Source organism: Poecilia mexicana, unplaced genomic scaffold (genome assembly GCF_051168715.1).
Source record: "Poecilia mexicana isolate PSO_F unplaced genomic scaffold, ASM5116871v1 scaffold_9, whole genome shotgun sequence".
Classification (NCBI taxonomy): domain Eukaryota; kingdom Metazoa; phylum Chordata; class Actinopteri; order Cyprinodontiformes; family Poeciliidae; genus Poecilia; species Poecilia mexicana.
In genome coordinates this window covers 14,198,092-14,222,598 of record NW_028263378.1, presented here as the reverse complement: position 1 = coordinate 14,222,598, position 24,507 = coordinate 14,198,092, and the positions used below count along the sequence as shown (strand labels likewise).

The 24,507-nt window shown below is 39.3% G+C and overlaps 1 protein-coding gene and 1 long non-coding RNA gene across 2 annotated transcripts in view; one reads left to right on the top strand and one right to left on the bottom strand.

The window, feature by feature from the left end:
- Positions 1-24,507, top strand: part of frmd3 (FERM domain containing 3) — a 52,759-nt gene that overhangs the window by 12,119 nt on the left and 16,133 nt on the right. Inside the window, exons 2-9 of the mRNA XM_014995982.2 lie at positions 7,821-7,925; positions 9,598-9,640; positions 14,970-15,048; positions 16,590-16,687; positions 18,551-18,674; positions 19,710-19,797; positions 21,272-21,360; positions 21,570-21,633. Of these exons, the coding sequence (XP_014851468.1) occupies positions 7,821-7,925; positions 9,598-9,640; positions 14,970-15,048; positions 16,590-16,687; positions 18,551-18,674; positions 19,710-19,797; positions 21,272-21,360; positions 21,570-21,633 (690 nt within the window). The remainder of the gene's footprint in view (positions 1-7,820; positions 7,926-9,597; positions 9,641-14,969; positions 15,049-16,589; positions 16,688-18,550; positions 18,675-19,709; positions 19,798-21,271; positions 21,361-21,569; positions 21,634-24,507) is intronic.
- Positions 1,539-5,985, bottom strand: LOC148157662 (uncharacterized). The gene is made up of 2 exons (XR_015764268.1): positions 5,480-5,985; positions 1,539-2,857 (listed from the first exon to the last, which is right to left on the bottom strand). It is a non-coding gene; the product is annotated as an uncharacterized LOC148157662 (long non-coding RNA).

Sequence of the window (24,507 nt, the reverse complement as noted above, 5' to 3'; positions counted from 1 at the left end):
TCCTCCTTGGCATCTATCCACCTCTGTTCTTCCTCTGAATGTTTGCCCTGAGAACCAGACAGAGGGAAGGTGTTGTTTGATGATCTCACTGGAAAGCGCTTGAAGCGTTGCCGTTTTCACTCTGATTCTCCTATTCTCCTTCTCCCTCTCTGTCTGTTTGTGTTTGCTTGTTACATTTAACAGCTTGGTTGCTACGTTGTCACGGATCTGCTGGAAATCCTTAGGAGATATGGCCAAATACACACCGACAGAGATGAGGAGCTTGTACAGAAAGAGGGAAGTCTTTCTATCCGTTCTGTAAACACACTCGTGTTTTCTCTCTATTTCTATGGACAAACCAGATTCCAACTCAGAGGTCCCTGAGATCATAAACTGAGCTCTGTTGCTGCTATTTAGAGCTCAGGGTTGGATAGTGCTGTGTTATACTGAATTTTATCCCCACTTTATGATGAACACATGCAGCATCAAGAGGACCTCAAAAGGAGGTCATTTTATTTCATAGCGCTATGCTTTTACACTTTCCATGTATATTCATATTTTAAGACAATAGGACACAATTAAATAATTATCTGTTAAAATGTTTCAAATAGAGGTATATATTTCTATTTTAAAAAATGATGTTACTCGTTAAACAAAAGATATATAAGCACAAATGTGTTTTCTTGCTGAGGAATATGTTCGGACACTGTGACAGCCTGAGTTTGCTGCTGTGGCTGAAATAACTAAATGGTCCTTCTGTAATCCTTTTCATAAGCTGAGAGATATTTTTCTACACGGTCCAGTTATAGTAACCCAAACAACACATCTCAAGATCTGGGCTTTGACTTGATTTTACGTTCCACTTCTGCTTCAGCTTTAATAATTTTTGACAGTCTCACATTTTCCTCAAAGAAACTTTGGTCTATGGTGGAATTCATACTGGATTTATGATGGGAAGCTGGACCAGCTGCAGCAGAGCATCCCCAAACATGACACTTCCTCCTCCATGCTTCAGTCTGTATGAGGTTATTTTATTATGATGCTCAATTTAGTTTATTTGTCAGTTATGGTGTAAAAAAATAATCTAGACTTTCCAAAGATTTCCTCTTTGAACACATTTCATCACAGTCTCTTTTAATTGTTGTGGCACTTTTTTGGGGACTTCATTGAATAAATCTGCTTGGAAAGCCACACCTGGGCATGTAGCCTGTTTTTTCAAATTTTATTTTATGTTTTCCACCTGTTGACCATTTTTATTCGATAACCAAATGGCTGATTTAAAATTCTGCTAATCTTTTTTAAATAAATTAAAAGTCTTAAAGGTCATTTCTTAATTAGAAAGGTCATATTCACATGACTGTAAATGTGAGACATCTTGCTAGTACATTTGATAATTTAGCAGTCCTCCTGTGCTATGTTGTGCTTTTATGTGAACTCCTGTCTAATGTGCAGTTGTGTGCTTGTTTCATGTCTAATTATGTTCCACTGTGGAAAGCTGTTTTATGAAATTTTAAATCAGGGTCGAAGGAGATCGGCAGCAATAACGAAACCAAACGCTGTTCCTGCTAGAATTAAATGTGCTCGATTTATTTCCCCACAGAATACAGCAGAATAACATGCATCAAACACTGTTACTGCTAGAACAAATATGCTCGATTTATTCCCCACAGAATACAGTACGCTTACCTCGTGAAACTTGGCCGGAGAGCCTTCGGCCTAGAGATATAGCGGTAGCATCAACGTAGCTGGGCATTCGAACGCGATCCACAGCAGACTCTGACTAAAACCGCGGGCTTTTTCGTATTTTATCTCTTAAAACAAAGGGAATGTTCACGTGCAAAGGGGGAGTGGCCATCTCCATCCTTGCAGGCGAGCCATCCAATCAGAGGTAGCCGCTCTCTGACCATGAGCCAATCATGGGCCGAGAGCGCGAACCAGCAGACCAATCAGAGCCCAACCCAAGTCAACCAGAGCCAAGCACGCCCTGTTCACGTGATCTGCATGAAGATGCAGCATGTTCAATTTGCATACTAATTCTGAGCAGAATAAGTTTTATCAGCTAAATAAAGATCAAATTATAAAGAATACCCTGAGCAGTTTTATCAAAGAATGAATAATAAAATAATAAATGAATGATTATCAAAGAACATAAAAAATAATAAAAAGATAATAAGATAAAAATACAAAATACCATATCATTCCACCCCTTGGTCTTTGATAATCACTTTAGTCTTTTATCCCGAATTCGCAAAGTAACTTTCATCTTAAGGCTGTGTTATAAATTCTATCAACCAAAGACCTTTTCACTCGTCCAATATATATACGCAAGTACAGACATTAATCAAAGCTAAGATTGGGGGTATGTAGGTCCCATGTCAGTTGTTGCTGGAAGATCTTCACTGCTTCTTCCTGAGTCATAACTGTCGATGGCATCCAGACCCCTATTTGGTGAGCAGCTCTAGCTGCATGTTGTCCGGTGTTGGACAGCATCGTGCGGGTAACCTCGTTATCCACCGCATTGGATACTCCCATCAGTGTTCCAGCTCCACCTAAAATTGTGTCATACCACTCACGTCCTCTCCGTGCACATGAGTCGTCTGTCGGTGTCAGAATGATACTGACACATCGGTCACGCGATTGAATCCGTAATGTACATCCTTTGGTGACAATAGGCATGGGTGACCTTGAATCCTGGCTCCGGTCATGGGTACTGCTTTCCCACCACAGTCGAATCTTAGCTCGAGAGCGAAGCGGGACATTGTCAGCAGTACCATGGCGACCAAGGCACGGCACACGATGACTTCGCAGCCGGTACATCCTCCTCGGCGCCTCCCATGATGGCGGACGTCGTCACCGCCGGCGTCACGGGAGTATGGAGCTGAAATGACAATTAGCACTGCTATAACACAAAATAGAAAAATACTGATTAGTTTTCTTTTAAATAACATTTTGACACAGGCACATTCAACCACTTCTCTTCTCCTAAATATATACAGTTGCATCGTTGCCTTGGGCAATGATTTATGCGGCTTCTGGTGGACCATTTTCCTGTCTCACCCAAACCTTTGCCCCAAGTTTATCTGTGGAGCCAAAACCCCCTTTTCTCCTTACTGTTATCTCAGTGGGTGGAGAGATTTCCTGAACTTCTGACATGTCACACGGTTGCAGTAGCAATTGTGCAATCTTGTCTCCTTTTTGTAATACCAGGGGACTTTCGCCTTGGTGGCGACACACCACACCCAATTCTCCCTGATAATCACTGTCAATAACCCCAGCCTGAATGGTCAATCCTTTTAAGGACAATCCTGACCACGGTAGAATATGTAACCCGAGCCCTGTTTTTACAACTTGAACCTGATTAGGTATTAGGGTCAGGGGTTCCAATGTTCTCAAGTCCAACCCTGCGGAGCCTGGGGTAGCTCTGATAGGAAGTTCTGCCCTTTCATCAAGGTCAGGATACAGGGCTGAATGTCTCCTATCCTTATTCCTACCTTTTTTGCCCTTCTTTTTCTTTTTAACAGTCCGCAGGTGTATTTCCCCTTCTTCAGATGATCCTGATTCTGGATCCGAAATTTCAGCGATGATCTTTTTCTTAAAGGGCCCAACCGACTGTATTTGCCCTACCGACTCAGATCCACGTGCTTCGCTCATGGACTCCTGGACGACGTCGCGGAGACTTTGTGCCAAAGTATGCAGTCCTGGAAATTCAGAATATCTTGTGCAACTTACCTTCAATCCTTTTTTATGGCATTTCTTCTTTAATTCTTCTGTGGGGAGTCCATCTATTTCAGAGTGAGAAACCCCTGCCTGGATCAGTGCTCTCCAGTACGCAGATCTGGGCGGTCCCTGGCCTGGTCTGAGCCCATCCCTGTGTGGGCCACGGGATCCTTGCTGATGGTCATCCCTTCTTCGTGGCTCCTCCCAATTCCCCAGGGCTCCTAACTCCCCTATACGATTCTTAATGTCAGACATGGAAGCACCTGGATCGCCTAGCATCACAGTTAGCATTGCTGCTCGGTAATGGGGGGGTGCAGTACGAATCAGCTGATCCCGCACGGCTTTTGGAACTGCTAAGCTTTGATATTGATCAGCCATGCCCACTACCAACGCATCTCTCACACACAATCGAGTCAAACGCTGTGTACATTCTCTTAGCGTTATCCAAGCTCCAGTGATTTCTGGCCAGTCAGTAAATGCGGCGTATTGGTTTTGTATGGCCGCCGCCCATACCACAAACAATGATGCTGCATCTGGCAGTTGTCTTACCTCTTGGCGATAATTAGAGTTTATTACTCCCTCTGTAGACAATCCTGCAAAGGACATCCCATCAACTGCATCTATTTCCACTTGTGAAGCCCCTTCATCCAGCATCCGTGCTAACCACAAATCTGTCGGCTCCCCATTCTGCTGCCGCAGTCTGCGCGTTAAATGTGACACTTCTTCCTGTGTGTAATCTTCCATAATGGTCCGGTAGATGGGATCAGGCTGAGGAGCCGCCACCATGTCATACACTGGATTTCCCTGAGCATCAACTACAAGCTGCCCTGCATTGTCCCTGCGCTGTTGTCGCACATCCGGTAGGTGTCGTTGTTCCTGCCTCCTGCGACGAACAGGTTTCAAGTCCAGCAGGGGGTGAAGTGGGGGGTTCGGTGTTCCCCCACAAGCATCTTCCCCCTCCTCCCACATATAATCTGTCTCATCTCCCGAAATATTTCCATCCCATTTCTCTGGGTCCCATTCTGCAGTTAAACCAGCAACAAACGCACGAACATTTTTTGGCGAAGGCTGCCGGGGCTTCCTTCTAAGTTTCTGTTGCTTCTTCAGTGCAGCTACCTGAACCACAGTCCTCTCAGCTAACTCAGTCATTTGCCTTAACCGGTTATTTAACAGCTGCACATGTTGCTTATGTGACGATTCTGCGGCTAATGCATCGGCTAAGGCCTGTCTGTCTTTCAACTGCTGCGCCTGTGCTTCTTTATTAATCTCATGCTGCTTTTTCCAAGCGGCTGCGCAAGCCCACATACGCCTTTGCAATCCGGCAACAGGGCTTTTGGCCTCCACCTCAATGCTTTGCAAAACAGCTAACAACTCCAGCGGCTCGGCTTCCCGCAGCGCATCTCCCCACGGCTCGGGTCGCCCTCCCCCCTCGCGCAAACACTGCGCTACATCTTGGTGAGGCTGATCCCAGCCAGGGATTATTTCAACTTTCTTCCCAACGTCATACTTACTCTTATTTTTATTCTTTCTCTTAAACATGTTAAACATATTTGCCGCAGTCTCCTTTAAAATCCTGTAATCGTGACGCCAAAATGTTTTATGAAATTTTAAATCAGGGTCGAAGGAGATCGGCAGCAATAACGAAACCAAACGCTGTTCCTGCTAGAATTAAATGTGCTCGATTTATTTCCCCACAGAATACAGCAGAATAACATGCATCAAACACTGTTACTGCTAGAACAAATATGCTCGATTTATTCCCCACAGAATACAGTACGCTTACCTCGTGAAACTTGGCCGGAGAGCCTTCGGCCTAGAGATATAGCGGTAGCATCAACGTAGCTGGGCATTCGAACGCGATCCACAGCAGACTCTGACTAAAACCGCGGGCTTTTTCGTATTTTATCTCTTAAAACAAAGGGAATGTTCACGTGCAAAGGGGGAGTGGCCATCTCCATCCTTGCAGGCGAGCCATCCAATCAGAGGTAGCCGCTCTCTGACCATGAGCCAATCATGGGCCGAGAGCGCGAACCAGCAGACCAATCAGAGCCCAACCCAAGTCAACCAGAGCCAAGCACGCCCTGTTCACGTGATCTGCATGAAGATGCAGCATGTTCAATTTGCATACTAATTCTGAGCAGAATAAGTTTTATCAGCTAAATAAAGATCAAATTATAAAGAATACCCTGAGCAGTTTTATCAAAGAATGAATAATAAAATAATAAATGAATGATTATCAAAGAACATAAAAAATAATAAAAAGATAATAAGATAAAAATACAAAATACCATATCAAAAGCACTGACCTGAAATTTTCGGCTTCATCTATTTTGCATTTCATGTTCATGGTTTTTTTTTTTCTGCTTTGCTCATTTTAAGGGTGAACTCAGGCATTGTAATCGGAAATGTTAAATACACACAGAGATGCAGGTTTCACCAATAATCAAGGTATATTTTTTAAATTGTTTTCATTGTAAGATTATTCTGTCCCTTTTAAAGACTCGTCTGTTTTAAGGCTTTTTGCTAATATTTATCATCATTTACTTACTTCAGAAAGGTAAACTCTCATATGGATTTATTACACACACAGTAAAATATTTCGGGCCTCTTGTGCAATTTATTGTAATTTTTCTGATTGTGGCTTACAGATAATGAAAAAATCTAAATGTGTCTCACAAAATCCTATTTTTTGCCTCAGATCAATATATATAAAAAAATATAATTTAAACAGAAATACCAAGCTTCTGAAAAGATTGGTAATTCTATTCACTCAGTGTTTGGTCATCTTTTTGCATGAATTACTGCGTCAGTGCATTGCAGCATGGAGGCTGCAGCTATCCTTGTTCTTAGCAGGCCTTTTCCTACCACACTTTTTCCTTCCACTCAACTTTCCAGGAATATGCTTACATACGCACTCTGTGAGAAACCTGCTTCTTCAGCAATTACTTTTTGTGGCTTAGCCTCCTTGTCGAGAGTGTCAATGACTGTTTTCATATGTCAGGTCAGCAGTGAGAGAGAGAGAGATTTTTTAAAAGCTCAGGAAACCTTTGCAGGTGTTTTAAGTTCATTCGCTAATTAGGGTGTGACGCCTTGAGTTTCCTGTATGTAACCTCTTCACAATATTCTAATTTTCTGTGACACTGAGTACTGTTTTCTTTTTTTATCTGTAATCCATTATCACCAAAATCAGAAGAAATAAAGGTTTGCAATGCTTCCTAAAATGTGTAATTAATCTATTTCACTTTCTATAAGGAGAGACATAAAATTGAACATTTTTGCCAAATTCTAACCGTTGGATATGTATACAACCAGAATGAATTGTTTAACAGAGCACGAGTGCAGCTGAATAAAACTAGAACATATTTAGCAACTGGTTGACTGTGGGGCAGCTCGACATTGTTGTTGGCCAGCAGTTGTACTTATTCTGTTTCCATCATGGGGCCAAAGACCCAGCTGCAGCTGTGGCTCTGTTTGTGTGTGATGATGAGAAAGGGGTTAGTGAAACACATCAAGGGCAAATGCAGGGTTTTATTGGATCAATGAGTCTTGCATAACTGAGCACAGAATATACTGGCCCTGGGTGGCGTGATGAGAAGCTGTGACGTATGTGAAATGATGAGACTTCAGCCTAATAAATTTTTATGGCTTTATCATTTCCTATAATTTATCAGAATCAAAGGCTATAACAAGAATGAAGTGCATCTGTGTGACAATATGATAAGGTGGCTGTATGAACACAGAAACATTTAGGTTGTTATGAAGTGTGTAGATGTGGAGGTGATTAATATTGATGGACTATTGATTGCTTTGAGCCGTCTCTGTGTTTATGAACCACAGTGGCTGAGTCAACACTATAACTACAGTAACTACATCAGCACCAAGAGGCTAAAAAGTTGCAGACACAGTTCTTTAAGTTAGTGGCTTATACTCCAGTGAAATAATGTGTGCAGCACAGGAATATGGTCCAACTAAGGGTCATTGTCTTTAAAATGTGTGCTGGAGTAACTACCAGCTGCAGCTGTTTGTGTGGTTTGTTGTTTTTTGCAGAGGTTACACCAAAGTAGTGGTTGATGTAAAGCTGCACAAGACACTAGACACTTCTTTTGCTTTCTGTTGCTTTGCAGAAAGAGACCAAAGGCCAGTTCCTGTTGGACCATGTTTGTAATCACTACAACCTGCTGGAGAAGGACTACTTTGGCATACGATACGTAGATCCTGAGAAGCAAAGGGTAACTATGAAACACAACAACACAAAATGGACTGTTTTCATCTTTCTTTCATGTCATTCAGTCGATTTCAGTGACAGGTGGTGGAGGGTAAAGATTAAAGCCATATTTTTCTGCTTAAATATGGCTTTATTTACAGTAAGCGACCAATTTATGCATCTTCAAATGCTTGTAAACAGAAAATCAAATCAAACCAGGTTTGATTTGTGTAACACAATTCAGCAACAAAGTATTTCAAAGTGCTTTATATCATAAAAATACAAAGTCATAGCCCATACAGTCAACAATTGAAACATTGGATTTTCTCAAGTGCCATTGTTACACATCAGATTGTTGATAATTGCTTCATTGATTATGTTTCAAGAGCAACTCTAAACAGGCGGGTTTTTAAAAAGCGAATGTATTTGGTAGTTGCTTCCTGCTAAATACTAAATTTTGATTCTTAAATGAGAAACTGATCTTATCTTAATTCACAAAAGTCTGAAAATCAGTCACTGTCTCCTTTTGTCCAGGCGTGAGGGACGGACAGACAGACCCGCCCACCGGGTCTCGTCTCCACTGTAAACAATAGTCGTCCTGCTGTTGCCAACTTAGCAACTTTCTGTGTAGCATCCACTGTTTGCTTAAAATAATATATTCAAGCAAATCAAAATAAGTGGAAACACCCCAAACTAAGACCAGTCCAAGAAGCACTGCTTAGTGTTTTTTCAGCAGACCTCGCAGGACTGTCTCCATGAGCAACTGGTGGCGTTTTGCCTCTATTAACAAAATGAAATCGTCAGCAGAAGAACAATCGCAAACAGAATCACACTCACTGAGAGACAGTAGTTGCACTGAGTCACCGCTGCCAGAATTGCTCTGTTAGATATTACTCAGACAGCAGTGGGTGCATTACGTTACAGGCTCAAGTGACAAATAATCAAGATCAGTCTCAATATTTCAAGCAGCCTACGCACACAGACGAGACCAGACGCTTCATTCAGCTACACTGAATTTACAGTGAGAAAAGCACCAACACAGCAAGTATTGTTGGAAAAATAATACTGCAGAGCTCAGTAAAGCAAACATGCACAAAAAAAAGTTTATAGGTTTTGTATTCCAAGGGAGGATGACTGAAAAGTACTTTAAAAACCACACAGAAGTCGAATAAACTATCACTAATCAGAGATGTTCTGTTCTGCATGTCAGCTCAATAAACTTTTCCTCTCAGTGTGGCAAAAAAGATCTTTGTTTTAAAATCTTTGGACAGTAAAAAGGCATTATTTCAAATTAGAACTTTCTCCAACAGTTTTGAGATGTGGAGCTGAAATTTGTTTTCTTTCCTTAAATGTTTTTCTTTGAATCTTCAAGAATCCAACCACTCTGATTTCCACGTGTAATTTTTTAAAATTAGGTGTGATGAAATCGTTACTCCCATACGAGCATTTGACAAAAACTTTGCAGGAAAACAAAACAAGATAATTTAATTGAATTTTGATACAGATTCCATCAAAAACTCTAGATGTGAAGAGGTCACTAAAACACAGATGTCATGTTTCAAGAGGAAAAAGAGTAGAAATATGTATATGCATAAATATGACATTCTCTTTATTTGCCTTGCTCTTTCAAGAGGTCTGTCGTTTTTAAGTTTACTTCATTTTGACTTTCATTCATGTCCTATTTTCTTCTCTTTTAGCACTGGCTGGAGCCCAACAAGCCTGTGGTGAAGCAAATGAAGTGTAAGTGTCCCTTCTGCTCACCTTGTTGCATTAGGGTCTCTGGAAATGCAACAGCAAGTGTACTACAGTGCCCTCCATAATGACTGGCAGCCTTGGCAAAAAGCTTTAAACAAGTTAATGTTTAAATGCAACAGCAGCATCAGAAACTGACAGAACATTAACCTTTGGAGGGAGATTTCTTACCTCCTGTATCATCTCATTGCATGATGAAACTAAGATGAAATGACTGACATCTCTTAGAGTGAGCATTTATTTATTTTATCTCCTTTTGTATCATCATCCATTATGCAGGTTTCTTCCCTGGAATTTCACTTCTTTGCCAGCTTCAGGTTATCACCTAAGACACAGATGGAAAAAATAATATCCTCAGAAAACTCTTGATTTGTAAGTTTTTGGACAGTAGGTGTAATGTTAAATAGATTCTTCCATACTGTAAGGTTTGTGTACAGGGCGGCTGAAACTATAAAAACTTGTTGGACTCTGGCCGTGTGTTCAATCAAAGATGTTGCAGCGACTGTGATCCTGAAATATAGCAGCTGCTGACTGAGTAACGCATCTCCAATAAGCCATGATGAGCCCCATTTTTTTTTATATTAATTTCAAAACTTGGAAGAATGAATTTTGGCTCAATCAAATCAAACACATCACTTGTGATCAAGATTGAAAAATTATGTGAGATGACAAAAAAAGAAAAAAAAGAGTTTGAATAAAGTTTGCGAAACCTACCTGTTGGATACGGCAGTATCAGGAAAATAACATGCTAACGCACCCCTACGCATCAGCTGAGGGGTAGCACAATCCGGACACATGTACCACCACGACAAATAAACAAAAACATCAACATTCGCTTTTGGTTCTTACAGGCATCTTTTGGTAATCTCTGAAAAAATCAGCATTACGCTGTTCCAGTTCTTTTAAAGTTTTAATTTATTGCTCTGACTGCTTTTTGGCAGTCAGAGCAAGTGAAGTGGCAAGTTTGAGCCAGTTTCTATTTTTCTGCAGCCATGTCCTGACTAGTAAGATCAACACCGAGATGCCTTATTTAAATGTCCTGTTCTCTCGTCTTTCCGATGTTGAAGGCAGGCTAGTAGAAACAGACCTCCATAGAAAAAAGGATTTAGTGGATTGCCAATTCAGATTCACACTTTGATTAATTTTAGAATTTAGAAAAAAGTACAAACTTAAACTACTTTAAATATTTCCGCTACCAGTGATTCTTGAGAATACACAGTAAATTCGGAAGTGTCAGATTTCCAGTGCAAGTGTTGTATGTTAAAAATAGAGTGTTAATTCAACAACATCAGTGTTAGTTTCCCTAACACTCACCTGCTGCAGCAGAGGTTGGAGCAGGCCCCCTGCCTGGACCCACATGGGAAGTAGAACATTACTTCGGGGATCCAAATTTTCTTCATAACATCTGATAAGAACTGTAAAGGAGAGCTCTCTACTGATGAAAACTGTGTACGATACCCCAGTAGGGTGCCCCATTGTTGGCTCATGGTTGCTAAAAACCTTACCAGACTGATTGATTTTAGTGACATAGTGAGTGTAAATTATTGAATAAAATGTTGTGCCACATGGCTTGCTTTATTTTCACTCTTATATTTAACTTTATGACACACAAAACTACAAATGAATCGTCCTTATTGTCTCCAGGTGCATTCTGGGTAAAGCTTGTCACCAACGTCATCATCAGTCACTTGGCAACAAACGGCAAACTAGCTAGAGCATTTCTAGGGATTACGTTACAATGTGTTCTGTCAGATACGCTGCCAGAATATCATACATGCAGTCAGTACGCATGCCCCGCGCATGCGCATTAAGAAGTCCGACCGTCAGTGGAGTTGTCAGTTCAGCATACGCAACAAGTTATAAGTCATTAAATTGTTTATAATATGATACAACATGATAACTAGATAGATATACATGCATTGTCGTGGTTTCAAAGTGTATTTAAAGCAGGTCTGGCTGCAACTGCAGTCAACTACAACACACGCCCGTGTAAAACTCATTAACCTACTTAACCGCTAAGTCAGGATGCCATACAGCTGTTAATAACAAAGTGTATGATGATCTACGTCATGATTCTATGTTGATGATTAAATAAAATCATATGGTAATGACTGCGTATGCATGTCTGAGCTAAGCGTATCTGACAACGTATGCTGATCTGACAGAACAGTTTGTCACCTACCGCCGAGATAGACGTATTGCACCGCTGCTCTAGCAAAGCACGAACAGCTATGAAATGGGATAAAAGCTATTTATTGAATAATTAACTCGTGTTTTAGATTGTTCTTGAAAAACTAAAAATGGTGGCCCAAATGCACTACGACCCTCAGTATATCAAATTATTTACCAAGTGGCACATAAAATTAATCTTGGTAACCCTAATTGACAGGACAACAGGAAAAAAAAAAAAAACACTTTCAGGAAATAGTTTTTGTGTCCTTACAGAATATTTAAATGTACTGCACTGCATATGCTACCATATTATTATTATAAAATAGTCGGTTTCACAAAAATAGCCAGTTTGCGTCAGATTACACCAGAAAAGATGCTTTCATTTGATCAGCTTCTGGAGGTTTTTACAGTAGGTAAAGGATTTATTCACGATAGGGTTAGGTCTAGGGTTAGCCCTGCTCACGATAAGTTGGCAAACAAGCTTTTAGACAAGTATTTCCTTGTAGTTTTTGTTGTGGTGTTTGTAACCTGATATGTGACATTCAGGCTGTTTACTTCAAGCTTTGTGTTTTCTGCCAGCGACTGGAAGCAGATACCGCACCTATTGAATCTGTACTTATTGAGAAGCAGTTTCAAATTTTCCTGCAGCAAGCTGTGGGATATATTTAATTTTTGTGAAACTAAAATGACATCAAGGGATAAAAATGCGCCTTTGCTTGATGAAAAATTTAAACAAAATCCACTTTGGGGGTTTTGAGATCTTCCTTACAAACTCCCAGGTTTAATGTTTCTTGGCTTCCATGTTTTTCATCCATCTTTTTTTGTGTTCTCTCATAATTTTCCTTTTAGTCTGGATGTTCTCTTCATTTTTTTCCTTTTCTTCCTTCCTATGTCCTCATTTCGCTATTTGAAGTTCATCCACTCTTCTAATGACTGCACTGTTCTTTCTGTCCTGTCATAAATTAATAAAAGAGCTATTAGTTGCATATTCTCCCTCTGTGAAAATGGGAGACTGTGGATATCACTGCAAACCGAGATGGGATGTTGGAAGAGTAATAAAGCCAATATATTCCAGGGTTAATTCAGACTGACTGAGCGACACTGATTGATAATGTAGCTAAAGAGGGAAGTCACATCAGTGAATAGAATAGTAGAAATTGGCGAGTTTGAGATGAAAAAAGCTGACAGAGACTGAAAGAAGGAGAAAGAAGAGGAAGAAGAGGATGGAGGAAGAGCGTTGAAAAGATTTGATTTGAAATGACACATCAGCTCCTCATGCAACGGGATTTTTCTCCCTAAATTGGGTTTCGGTGGCTTGTGTTTTTCAGGACTCTTTGTGGTTCTTGGCTTACGCACGTCGGTAGACGTCACATTCACCGGCGTTTGTACCGACGGCCTTTCTTAATAATGTTTTCAGAGACGCTGTTGCCATCCCATAAGCCCGAGCAAATAAGCAGCTCAAGTTCTTTGGGAGCTGGTGGGAGGATTGCATCTTTCACATTGCTCAGCATGTATTATGTAGATTTTTTTTTTTTCCCCTTTCTTTCATGGTGAGATAATACCATAGGGCAGGGGTCCCCAAGCTACGGCACGCGGGCCGGATCCGGCCCCCTGAACAATACCAGAGAGCATTCAGAGTTTTTTTTCCATTTATTGTATTTTCCAGTTTATATGTGGATTTTTCTTCAACCACCGGGGGGCTCTTTAGCAGGAAGTGTGTCCTGTAAACTGTGGGTGTTTTGTTTTGCATGGCACATTAGGGAACTGCTTGACTTTTATGTTATTTAATCAGTACGGTGCTTGTGGTAGAGCAGATGAACACATGTGTCTGTTATGAACCTGCATTTCAGGTTGAATTCTTCGAAGCAATGCCGTAAGTAGCAACTTATACTTCAAAACGAGCCTTTATGTTAACATATGAGGAATTAATATGTTATAGTTACATTCCCTCAATGGGATTATATACTAAACATTCCCTCAATGGGATTATATACTAGTCAGTCCCAGTGACCGTTTCACTCATGGTTTTTGCCCATGTGCTTTCTGGGTAAAAATCAATCGAGAAACGCCCCACCCCCTCAACAATTTCCGGCCCCCCACCAGAGAAGGGAAAAGTTATGTGGCCCTCATAGGAAAAAGTTTGGGGACCACTGCCATGGGGGCTCCTGCTTTTAAAGGCAGGCTGGAGGGGGCACACTGTGAAGATTACTGGTTAGAGGATTCATTTCTTCCTCGGTAACGCTCCTTTTCGAACATTTAATGTTGGAATTTTGTATCTGTTTGTGCCCTTTATAAAACTGGATAAAAGTAGGCTTCAGATTCATGGAAAACAAACGTTATGAATCTCACACAGAGAGATACCTGTTTTGGATTTAACGTAAAACCAGGACACCCTGCTTTAAGACCGCCGTTTGTATTTACTGTCATAATCAAATGACTGTTTTCTGAGACACACTTGAATTTTTTTTTTTTTTTGTTCTCAGTTTTTTTTTTCTGCTTTTGTTCTTATTTGTCATTGCTCTAAACTTTGTCTACACTCATTTACCCTACCATAAGGTTTGGTCCGAGATCAAATAAAATGTAAGAATTGGTGAATTTCAACGTGAGCGACACACATTTAAGTCCATGATGGACTTAAACAGAGGGAAGCAAACAGTGTTTATCTCCTGAACGTTATTTAGAAAATTATGTTCCAGATACATCATATGCAGTTATAGGAAAAAGTACTTATTAGATTATCAAACAAATTACCAAAAGATACCCAGAGGAAATTCGAAAAGCAGTTTCACAGTTTAAGTTCACACGTCCTGACTATTGATTGACCTGCAGTAGATAGTTTACTGTCTAACAGTAAGAAGTAAGGTGAACGATGAAGACTAAAAGTACTTTTCTAAAACATTTCTTTATCGAAAATGTTTTTTATTAGTCTTATGTAATATTCTACTGTTAAAGATTATGTCTTCATTAGCTGCAATCAGAAAATCCTCAACTAACAGGAAGAAAGTTACCGAGAGCATCACCTTTAATTAATCAGTCTACACAATGTGTTGAACTTGGTGAGCTGAGTTAGAGAAACAAATAAAACTTTTCAATAATATCCAAATGTAATAAAAACAATTGTGTTTGTGTCTCTTGTCCTCAGCAGCTCTGCACCCGTTCACAATGTGCTTCCGGGTCAAGTTCTACCCCCACGAGCCAATGAAAATTAAGGAGGAGCTCACCAGGTAAAAACTAACAGATTAATGTAGTTTTTTCATGTAGAAATTATTTATTTCTATGCAAGAGATAGTTTTTTGCTTTTTATATTTAATATGAGCAGATACAGTTTTTTGGTGGGAGCGTGAGAGCAGCTTTTCAGTATGTTTAGCAAGCCGTTAACAGAATATAAATATTTTAATTGTCCCAAAGTTGGGAAATTCAGGTGTACCAGCAGGAAAGTGGTACACAAGTACAATAATTTTGCACTGAGAGAAACTATGAGGAGGTGATTCACATCAGGAGCTCATGTGGGATCTCAAAAGGTGAGAAACAATGTAAAAAATGTGTCTTTAAATCAAACAAATAAATGTTTTCAGTTAAAAAGAACTGATTTTTATGATATCACATTAAAAAAATGCCAGGAAAAACATGTGATATGACGTGAATATGCTGAGTCTGAGTCACTTCAGCTTAAACAAACTCACACCCTGCATTGACACGCAAACATCTTCTCACTGCATCGGTGTAGATTCTCACCCATCTAGGACCCAATAACCAAAGTGCTTAAATTAACTGACATATTGGATTCTAAAAAAAAAAAAAAAAATCAAGAAAAGAAGTCCAGATGCCTTCTGAGCACCTTGAAGCTGCTCACCAGTGAAAAGTGGTTAGAAGAGATGATGGCTCAGGAAGAATGGGTTGTTTTCACTGCCAGCTCCAGTTTTCAGAGGTTTCTCATCTGCTGAGCATCATTCTTCCATCATAAAGATTATATTTAGTACAGGCCTTTAATATTTTCCCAGTTAAATATTTCTTTTACTTATGTTTTTTTTTTCTACATTACATAGCAACCCAACAAGGACACAAATACCACTGACTTAGAGCATTGATGACAGTGACAAAAAATAAGTTATGTTGTAAATAAATAAATAAATAATAACAATAAAAATAAAAAAATGAATTATTTGTTGCTCAGAGCACCACATATTGAAAAGATCTGCAGACTGACACACAAAATCAGAAAGTGTAATAAGAAATTTAATCTCATCATTACATTTAGGCTCATACCTCCAAGCAGCTGCAGCCTATAAATAAAACTGTTTAGAGATTGCAGCAGTCCTTTTTCTCTCTGTTCAATCTGTGATGCTTTCCTTCTGCCATGTTTCACCATCCAAGCTGAATCGGTTTGATCTTGTGGATATCGTCTCACTGGTTCATGTGATTTCTCCTGCAAACTCATCTGCATCCATAGCAACAAGTGTCTCCGGTTCCAGAATGGCTGTCATTCTTTTTGTCTCTGTGGTAAAACCAGACAAATCAGCATGTTAGCAGCATGGATACGTCTGCGGTGAAGCTGTTTCTATAGTAACCACAGCACCGCTCTGTGGTGTGGTCGTTGTCGCTGTGACAGGGCTCCTGTTTAAATAATTTCTTTAAAAAAAAAAAAAAAAGTTGACTGTGGATGGATTCAAAACAGACATAAATGCACATTTTAAGAATATTTTTTCGTGCAAATTAAAGTATTTTCCTCTGTTTATTGTCGCTGTTGTTGTTTGCATTCTGCCAGGTATCTCCTGTACCTCCAGCTGAAGAGAGACATCTACCACGGCCGCCTCCTGTGTCCCTTTGCTGAGGCGGCGTACCTGGGAGCCTGCATCGTACAGGGTGAGGAGGACCAGAGGCACATGGAAACTGTGTGTGATCTTTCAGTCTCTGACTCATTTCATGGACGAAATTCATCTTGGATTTCAGTGGCATGTACTTAATCAGAAAGATTTAGAGAAAATCTTTCGTTTTCAGGTGGGGAAGGAAAAACATTCCTGCAATAAAATCACTGGTGGGATTTTTTTTTTTTTTTTTTTTTTTTTAGGTGTGCTGTTGTTAAAAGCAAACCTTTTGCCATTGTTACAGCTCTTCTTATTCCACAACTCTCACCTCACAGTCTGGCACCGGCGGTTTTCTTGAAAACGATAATTCCCTAATTTGTGTAATTTACTACATACCCGCTGCTGCTGGAAGAATTGCTTGTTTTAAGGCTTTTTACTCATCCTTACCAGGGGGAAATGTGTCCAGCTCTGCATGGTGTTTTAGCTCAATCATTGCAAAGAGCAAACCTTACATCTTGAAAATCAAATCCTTCCAAATTACCAAAAGTGAAAATGTGGCGATACTGTACAAAAAACAGAATGTTCCTTAAGCTATTTGCTGCTTAAATAAATGACCAAAATGATGGACTGTCTGAAAAAAACACAAACGGGACTTTTCATTGTGGAACCAGTTAGTTCTCGCCCATTAACCAGCTGCAGCTGAGGTTATTAGACTTATCTTATAATCCCTCATTTTAAAACACCAAGCGATCTCTGTAAACCTCTGGGTATAGGGATTAAAAATGTTTTTTTTTCCTTCTCTCAATTAACAGTAACAGATAAACGTCATATCACAGCCACTTTGATATGGATTAGGAAGCTCTGCCATATAAATGGAGCCTCCTGGCTGATCCACTCGGCTCTGAGCTGCGCTAACATCGTCTCATTGGCTCTTGTCCTCAGAGAGCAAAGTGCGACTCGCTCAGTTATCTCAACCCACAGCGTGTCTGCGGCGTATCATTGGCTGCTCCGACTAACGAGGACACGTCCCCATCCCACTTTCTCAAGGTGTTGATTAGGGAGCTGCGGAGCAGTCTGAGGATTATTGTTAAATTAAACTCTAGGCAAGTTTTTCATTTAACCTTTGTTATGGTTATTAATTAAGAATGGATCCAGAAATAAGTGTGGGTGAGAGGGATTTGCTCTGAACCCAATAAGCAATTTTCCCTCTGCTGCATATTGACTGTTAAATACAGCAAAGTAAAAATGTTGGTACTTTTTATTCTAGCTGCATGTTTATTGACAAAAATAATTACTCGTCTCTTTTGGGCATAATTTAGTGTCTTTTTGTTTTATTTACATTGGACACCACTCTCCACTCTCTGTCAAATACTAATAATTTTGGTAATTAACTGACCTAAGATAAGACAAAGTTCTGTCTTATTTAACAGTGAGGAAAAAACAAAGGTATGTGTGTCTTTCTGTTCAGTGTATGCAAACCTCTGGTTTCAACTTTACATCAAGCAAAACATATTGTCTCAATTACACAACCTTGTGGAACTCCATGGCCTGTTCCGGTGCAAGAAGCACATTTATTGTTGACATAAATAAACTGGAATCTGCCAGATAAATGTTATTAAAATCAGCCTAGGTTTCTTAAATCTGTACCATGTATCCAGCGATCTGCTTTGGACCGAGACATAAAGGAACAAAAGTTATTTTACTCAGTCCTGCATCTTTAATGTGATTGGCTCTGATTTCTGCCTCAAACTTCTTCTATAAATAGTTTCTTTAGAAAGAACAAAAGGAAGATTCAACAAAAAGGTTTTAAGACTTGAGAAGCTTATGTGTCTTGCCTCCATACTTTGCTCTAAGATGATCTATTTTACAAAAACAATGCTGCCAGATGTCAGAAATATAACATTTTTTTTTCTTCTTGCAGCTGAGCTGGGAGATTATGACCCAGAGGAGCATCCATCAGACTACATCAGAGACTTCAAGCTGTTCCCTAAACAGTCCCTCAAACTGGAGAGGAAGATTATGGAAATACACAAAAATGAGCTCAGGTAACAAAAGAAGATGAAGAGAGAGTCTGATGGGGTCACTGGACCAAGGCCCGTGTTTTCAGCCTGATGCTTGTGAAGCCAGATGTTCACTGCTGTGAACAGGGTGTAACGTTCCACAGACAACTAAAGAGTGACTTATTCTTTTTGTGACACTGCATTTTAGATGGTAAAATTAAGTTAATAATAGAGACAAACTGATGTGATTAAAGTGTTATTTAGACAATAGTCTTTCAGACTAGATTTGAAGAAAAATATTAACAAGTAATAATTTAATATTTCTAGTCATGCCACACTGTATTAAGTTTGGATAGAGAATGCCTTCCTAAAACAAGATTATTTTTTATAGTTATATAAACCCTCTCCACTGGGGTGGTTGTTTATCAGGCCTGTGTTAAATTAGCTTTTGTCCGTCACACTTTATTCCAGTACATCAAAGGCAAATCCTTAATTTCCCTCCTGTGCCCTCTGTCTGCCCCGGTGGATTCGACTGACGGGATTAACAGCGTGTAGATTAACACTGAGCTGTAGAGACTTCAGGTGATTTCCATAGTCAAGACCATTCAAAGAGAAATCACAGTTTTACACTGAGAGTGAAAGTTCCCTGACCTTTCACACACATCTGTGTGTTTTCACAGATCTTCCACAGTCACATTGTGGTTGTTGATTTCAAGAGACGAATCATATCTGTGTCCTCAGTGAAGCGCCTGGTAGAGTCAATGATTGGCTGTAGCCTTGGAAAAGTCCGGGCTCCATGTCAGCTAATGTAACATTTGTGGCAGCATGGCCGCGATGCTTGTTGATGTAAACAATCCGCAGTCCACATAACACACAGATTTGGGGTTTTGTGGGCATTATTCGTTTTGAGTGCACAAACCAAAATATAAATTGTATAAATTGCTGAGCAGAGTCAAAATCATTGTTGAAATTATTGGGCAAATTGCACATTTGGCGGCACACTGTGTCTGTGATCAAATTGGGATGATATTGGTTGTGCATCCTGTGCCAACTTGAATTTTGCATCTTCGTCTCCCTTAGGGGTCAGTGTGCAGCCTTGGCTGAGTTAAATATGCTTCAACGAGCCCACAGCCTGGAAACGTATGGAGTCGACCCCCATCCATGCAAGGTGATTAATCTAGATCGTGAAACTTTACCTTACTGCTGAAATTCATCTGGTCAAGATGCTGCAAGTCTATTTTTACGAGGAAGGAATGTTTTCCCTATTATAAAAAGTAATGTTATATGAATTGTGTTAATTGTATATGTTTTCATTTGTTCCTCACTGTGTTTTCTGTAAATTCAGTCATACTCGTGGATTTGTATCAGGTATATAAAAAAAAAGTTTAATATGTTTGCCATATGAAGAAAGTTTTTAGGGACTCAAAAATAGTTTTTAAATGTCTGTTTATTATAAAAGTATAAATGAAGAAACTAGCTAATTCTACTTTTCTACCATTTCCACGGTAATTCACTACTAATGGATATTTTACCATTATGACCTTTACAGTTACGCAGATAAAAGGCCAGACACAAACCCAGTTTTGTTGTCTCAGTCTTTCGAGGATGAGGCAGAAATTAAATCAATGAGAAAAGGCTCCAGAGGCCAGATCCCAATTACTTCCTGGATTTTAATTTCCCTCTGGGGATATCATTGCAGCAAACGAAAAAAGAAACATTCCAGGAATCAATAATCTTATTGATCAATCTAAACAAATCCTCAGTGTAGTAAGTCAGCCGTCTTTGCTCTCTTTCTGTAACAAATACTGCTAAATTTGTAGCTTGCAGCCTGAAAACACATCTCATAAAGTTTCTTAAATATAATTGTACTGTTTCGGGAGCGGGAATATTATATGTACAAAATATATACTTTAAAGTTTGCATGTCCCCTCAGTCATTTCATGCATTTTCATCTGATTTGTTGTAATTACTGTTTTGACTCAATTAGGTTATAGGTTATAAAAAACAAGCGTAAATAAGTAAGTATTGAGCATGTCAACATTTTCCCCAGATTAATATTTTTAACAGAGCCACTGACAAAAAATTTGAACCAGAGGTTTTTCAGAACCCAAGATATCCACTGAACACAATCAAAGCAAATTAGTCCACAAATCTAGTTATGAGTAAAAATATTTAAATACACAGAAAATAATAATTAAGCTCATTGTGGAAATTCCTTTTTCTGGTAATGACAACTCTGAGACTCCTGTACAGATAAATTAGTCCCATACATTACTCAGGTGTCTGACCCGCTCATCCACACAAATCATGTTTTGTGCCAAAGTTTCCATTAAAATACTCAACCTGAGAAAACTGTGTTTGACATCTATTGTGTGTGCTCTATGCACAAACCTTTCGATAAAAGATGAGAGGTTTGGTGAAACAGTAGACGAACTCAGAGAGGAATAGTGTGATTTACATTGAAACAACACCTGAAAATGTTTTCAGACTGTAAGTAATTAGAGAATAGTTGCCTTGTTCTCATCTGCTGTCGTTTATTTTGTCTCTCTCCATCTTACTAATTCACTTTGTGCAGGTGTCATTTTAATGGAGATCACTGACGCCCCGCTCCCCCCACCCCCATGCTGTGTTTGTGTTTTCAGGACTTTACAGGCTCGACTGCCTTTCTGGGCTTCACGGCCACGGGGTTTGTGGTTTTCCAGGGAAACAAGAGGATACACCTGCTCAAATGGTAAAAACCAGGGTCTGAAATAAGACTTTTAAAAAAAATTACAGATGACATATTTGACTCTGTTTTCAGAAACGACTAACCAGAAATGACGTAGAAGTTGTTGTATTGGCCTTCATATTGTCTGAAAAGTTATGAGCTCATTCATTTTTTAAATTTGCTGCTTTGCTATAAGCATGTTTAATATTCTGACAGCGACTTGTTTTTTGCAGGGGTGACGTGAGCAAGCTAAAGTTTGAAGGCAAAACCTTTTATGTCATCGGAGTCCAAAAAGAGGTGAGCATTGTTCCTGTACATTTTTGGAAACATTAAGTTATTTTTACTATGAAGTCAAATATGATGCAGATCTCTCTGACTGTCACGAGTCATCTTCATCGCCATGTTAAATCAATATCTCCTCGCTCTACCATTGTGATTTAGAGTCACAGCTATCGTTTGGAAACAGATAAAATCCTGCTGAACTCTCCTCCGTCCCTCATTCTCTCTCTCTTTCTATTCTTCCCTTCTCCCCCCTCCGTGTTTCTGTCCCGTCATCTTTGTCAGATTAACTGTACCGTTTGTAATCCTGTCCACCATCACACACAATCTATATGTGTGTCGCTGTTTCAGATCTCCTTAACAGGCAGGATTCAATGTAACAGGATGGTGGGTGTGTTACGACTAATCTCCTCCCTCGCATTATGTGTTTGACTGTGGTCCAAATGAAAGCATTACATCACAGATCAATAACGTTGGAGACGTGCATCGCTCCGCAGCAGGTGTCCTAACATTTGGGACGCGTGCTTCATCTCTGTGTTAATCATCTTCCTGCAGAGTCATTTGGTAGATTTGGAGCAGCATTCTCGGAGCTTTGCATATATGCTTCACTTATTTTTGATAAAACTATGTTTAACGCAACCACGACGTGCTTGCTCTTTAATCTACCTTTCAGCTGATTGGTTTCGGCAAGTCTCATAAATATTCTCCCCATTGCAGCTTAACCCGGCTCTTCCATCGCCGCTTAGCATGTCAGTGTGCTTACTTGTCTGTTTGGCAACTCACAAAGGGCTGAAGATGCAGATTTATCTTTGTGTTTCTGTTTTTTCTCTCTGTGTAAAAAAACATAGTCTTCACTGGTGAGTAGATATGAGTAACCGCAGCAGCACCAATCATTCAATCCTCAACACAACACCTCTCCTTGCAGACCTGCCCTCACCTCAGAGAACGATTGGAGTGACGTTTTCTGTTGTTTCATTGTTGTTTGTGTATTTTTGTCTCGTATCGCCACTGTTTTGAAACAATTTGTACATTTATTTTCTATTATCTCCTGTAAACTTTGCAGCCACATGATCAAATTGACCCTCACAGCTCCATCGTCACTTACTGTAGATTATGCAACGTCAAGATGCATAATCGATTCCTTTTTTCCCCGTTTCAACAATGTTCCCTAACATATTCTTTTTTCCTTTTATGTCTGTTGATGTGTGTCTGTGTGTATATTTTTATTTTATTGTTGTTTGTTTTGTTTGTTTTTTTACAAAAGTTTTCCACAAAACTGATAATTTTTCCGTGTTTCCCACCTTGGGCTGATTGCAACTTTTCACTCCCCTAGTAAGACAACACTTGCTTGAAAAGCTTGTTCTTCCTCGTCGTCTCGTAACCTTTTCAATGTCATTTTAAATTGGATCAATGTAAATGTTTACATCTTCTGCAGAGTCAAAACTAGACGCAAGACAGTAGCTGCGAATCTGAAGAATATCAATGTCAAACAAACCACAGAGACCCAAATCCAGCATTAAAACTTATCCTTGAAACTTGCAAACTTGCACCCTGCTTTTCATAATTGCTTGTATCTTATCTTTTGTCAAGGACTAAAGAGATATAATTAGTGTTATAAATACATAATTGTCAGTATGATAATTTAAATAAATACATTCAAAGTTTCTCAAAACTGGAGAAAAGGGGTTTTAATTTTCTGTAAAATTAAACATGAATGTCGTCTATTTTAGTCTTTATTTTATTTTATATAAACACTGTCAGGCTGTGCAGCACTCAGGTAAAGGGAGGTTTAAGATAACTTTATATTAGTTAATCTGGTTTCCAATAAATTAAGGTAAATATAAATCTGCCTGACTGTAAAGGCATGTTCCAAATTTGAGGCGTGGTTAAGAGAAATGAGCACTCAACACAGTTTTCATACCCCAGGGGAAACAGGAAATTGTTTATTTACAAAATAAAGTTTCAACAAAACTCTGATCAACTTGATAAACGGTTAAAATATTAGTTCAAATGTTTCAGGTACATTTGTTTTATAAGAGCTGTTAGGAATGTTGATGATTTTAGTGTATTTCTCATCACAAAATTTGTTCAATGATTAAATGCATTCAGTGCAAAATTATGTTATTGCAATTACAGATTAAGTCCTTTTACATTTTATTACATGTCTCTACTAGAAGTACCAAGAATTATTGAGGGCATTATAAATATAGTAGAATTATATAATATAATAGATTATACAACTTGGAATTGGAAAGCAGTGTACACTGCATGATAAATGTCATCAGGTCGTCCTTTAGAAATTGAGCATTTCAGCCAAAGTGGGACCAAGCATTATTTGTCAATGATTTCCAAACATCTCGTCACTTCTACACACATGTAAGCACAGATGTAGCTGCTGTAGTTCACGTGTGTGAATCACAGTACAAACCTAATACACACACCCTTGCAACAGTAGTCATTCGCCTGCAATATTTTCCACATTTGTTCACACTAAATCCACAAATGTCAGTGTATTTTATTGGGATTTTATGTGAAAAAATAACAATGATACATGGGCTTTAAAAACATTTTTCTATTTTGTAAAATTTAAGGGATGTCAGTTTGAGTGGTGTGCAGGACTTAATGTAAACATGATGAAAAATTAAAGATGTGAAGACGAGCATCGTCTAAAATGATCAGCAGGTTATTAACAGAGGATTTCCTCTCAGTATCAACCGCTAGATAAAACCTCCATCCAGCTTCTTGCACATTTTAAATGACGAACGTCTCCTCACAAGGTTTTTCCTGCTGTGTTCCTCCAGTTCAGTAACTCATTGTTCTGCCACAGTCCAACCAGGATTCTTACTTGATGAAAGCAGCTCTATAACTCTGCCAGTTTAGGTGGCGCGGTCT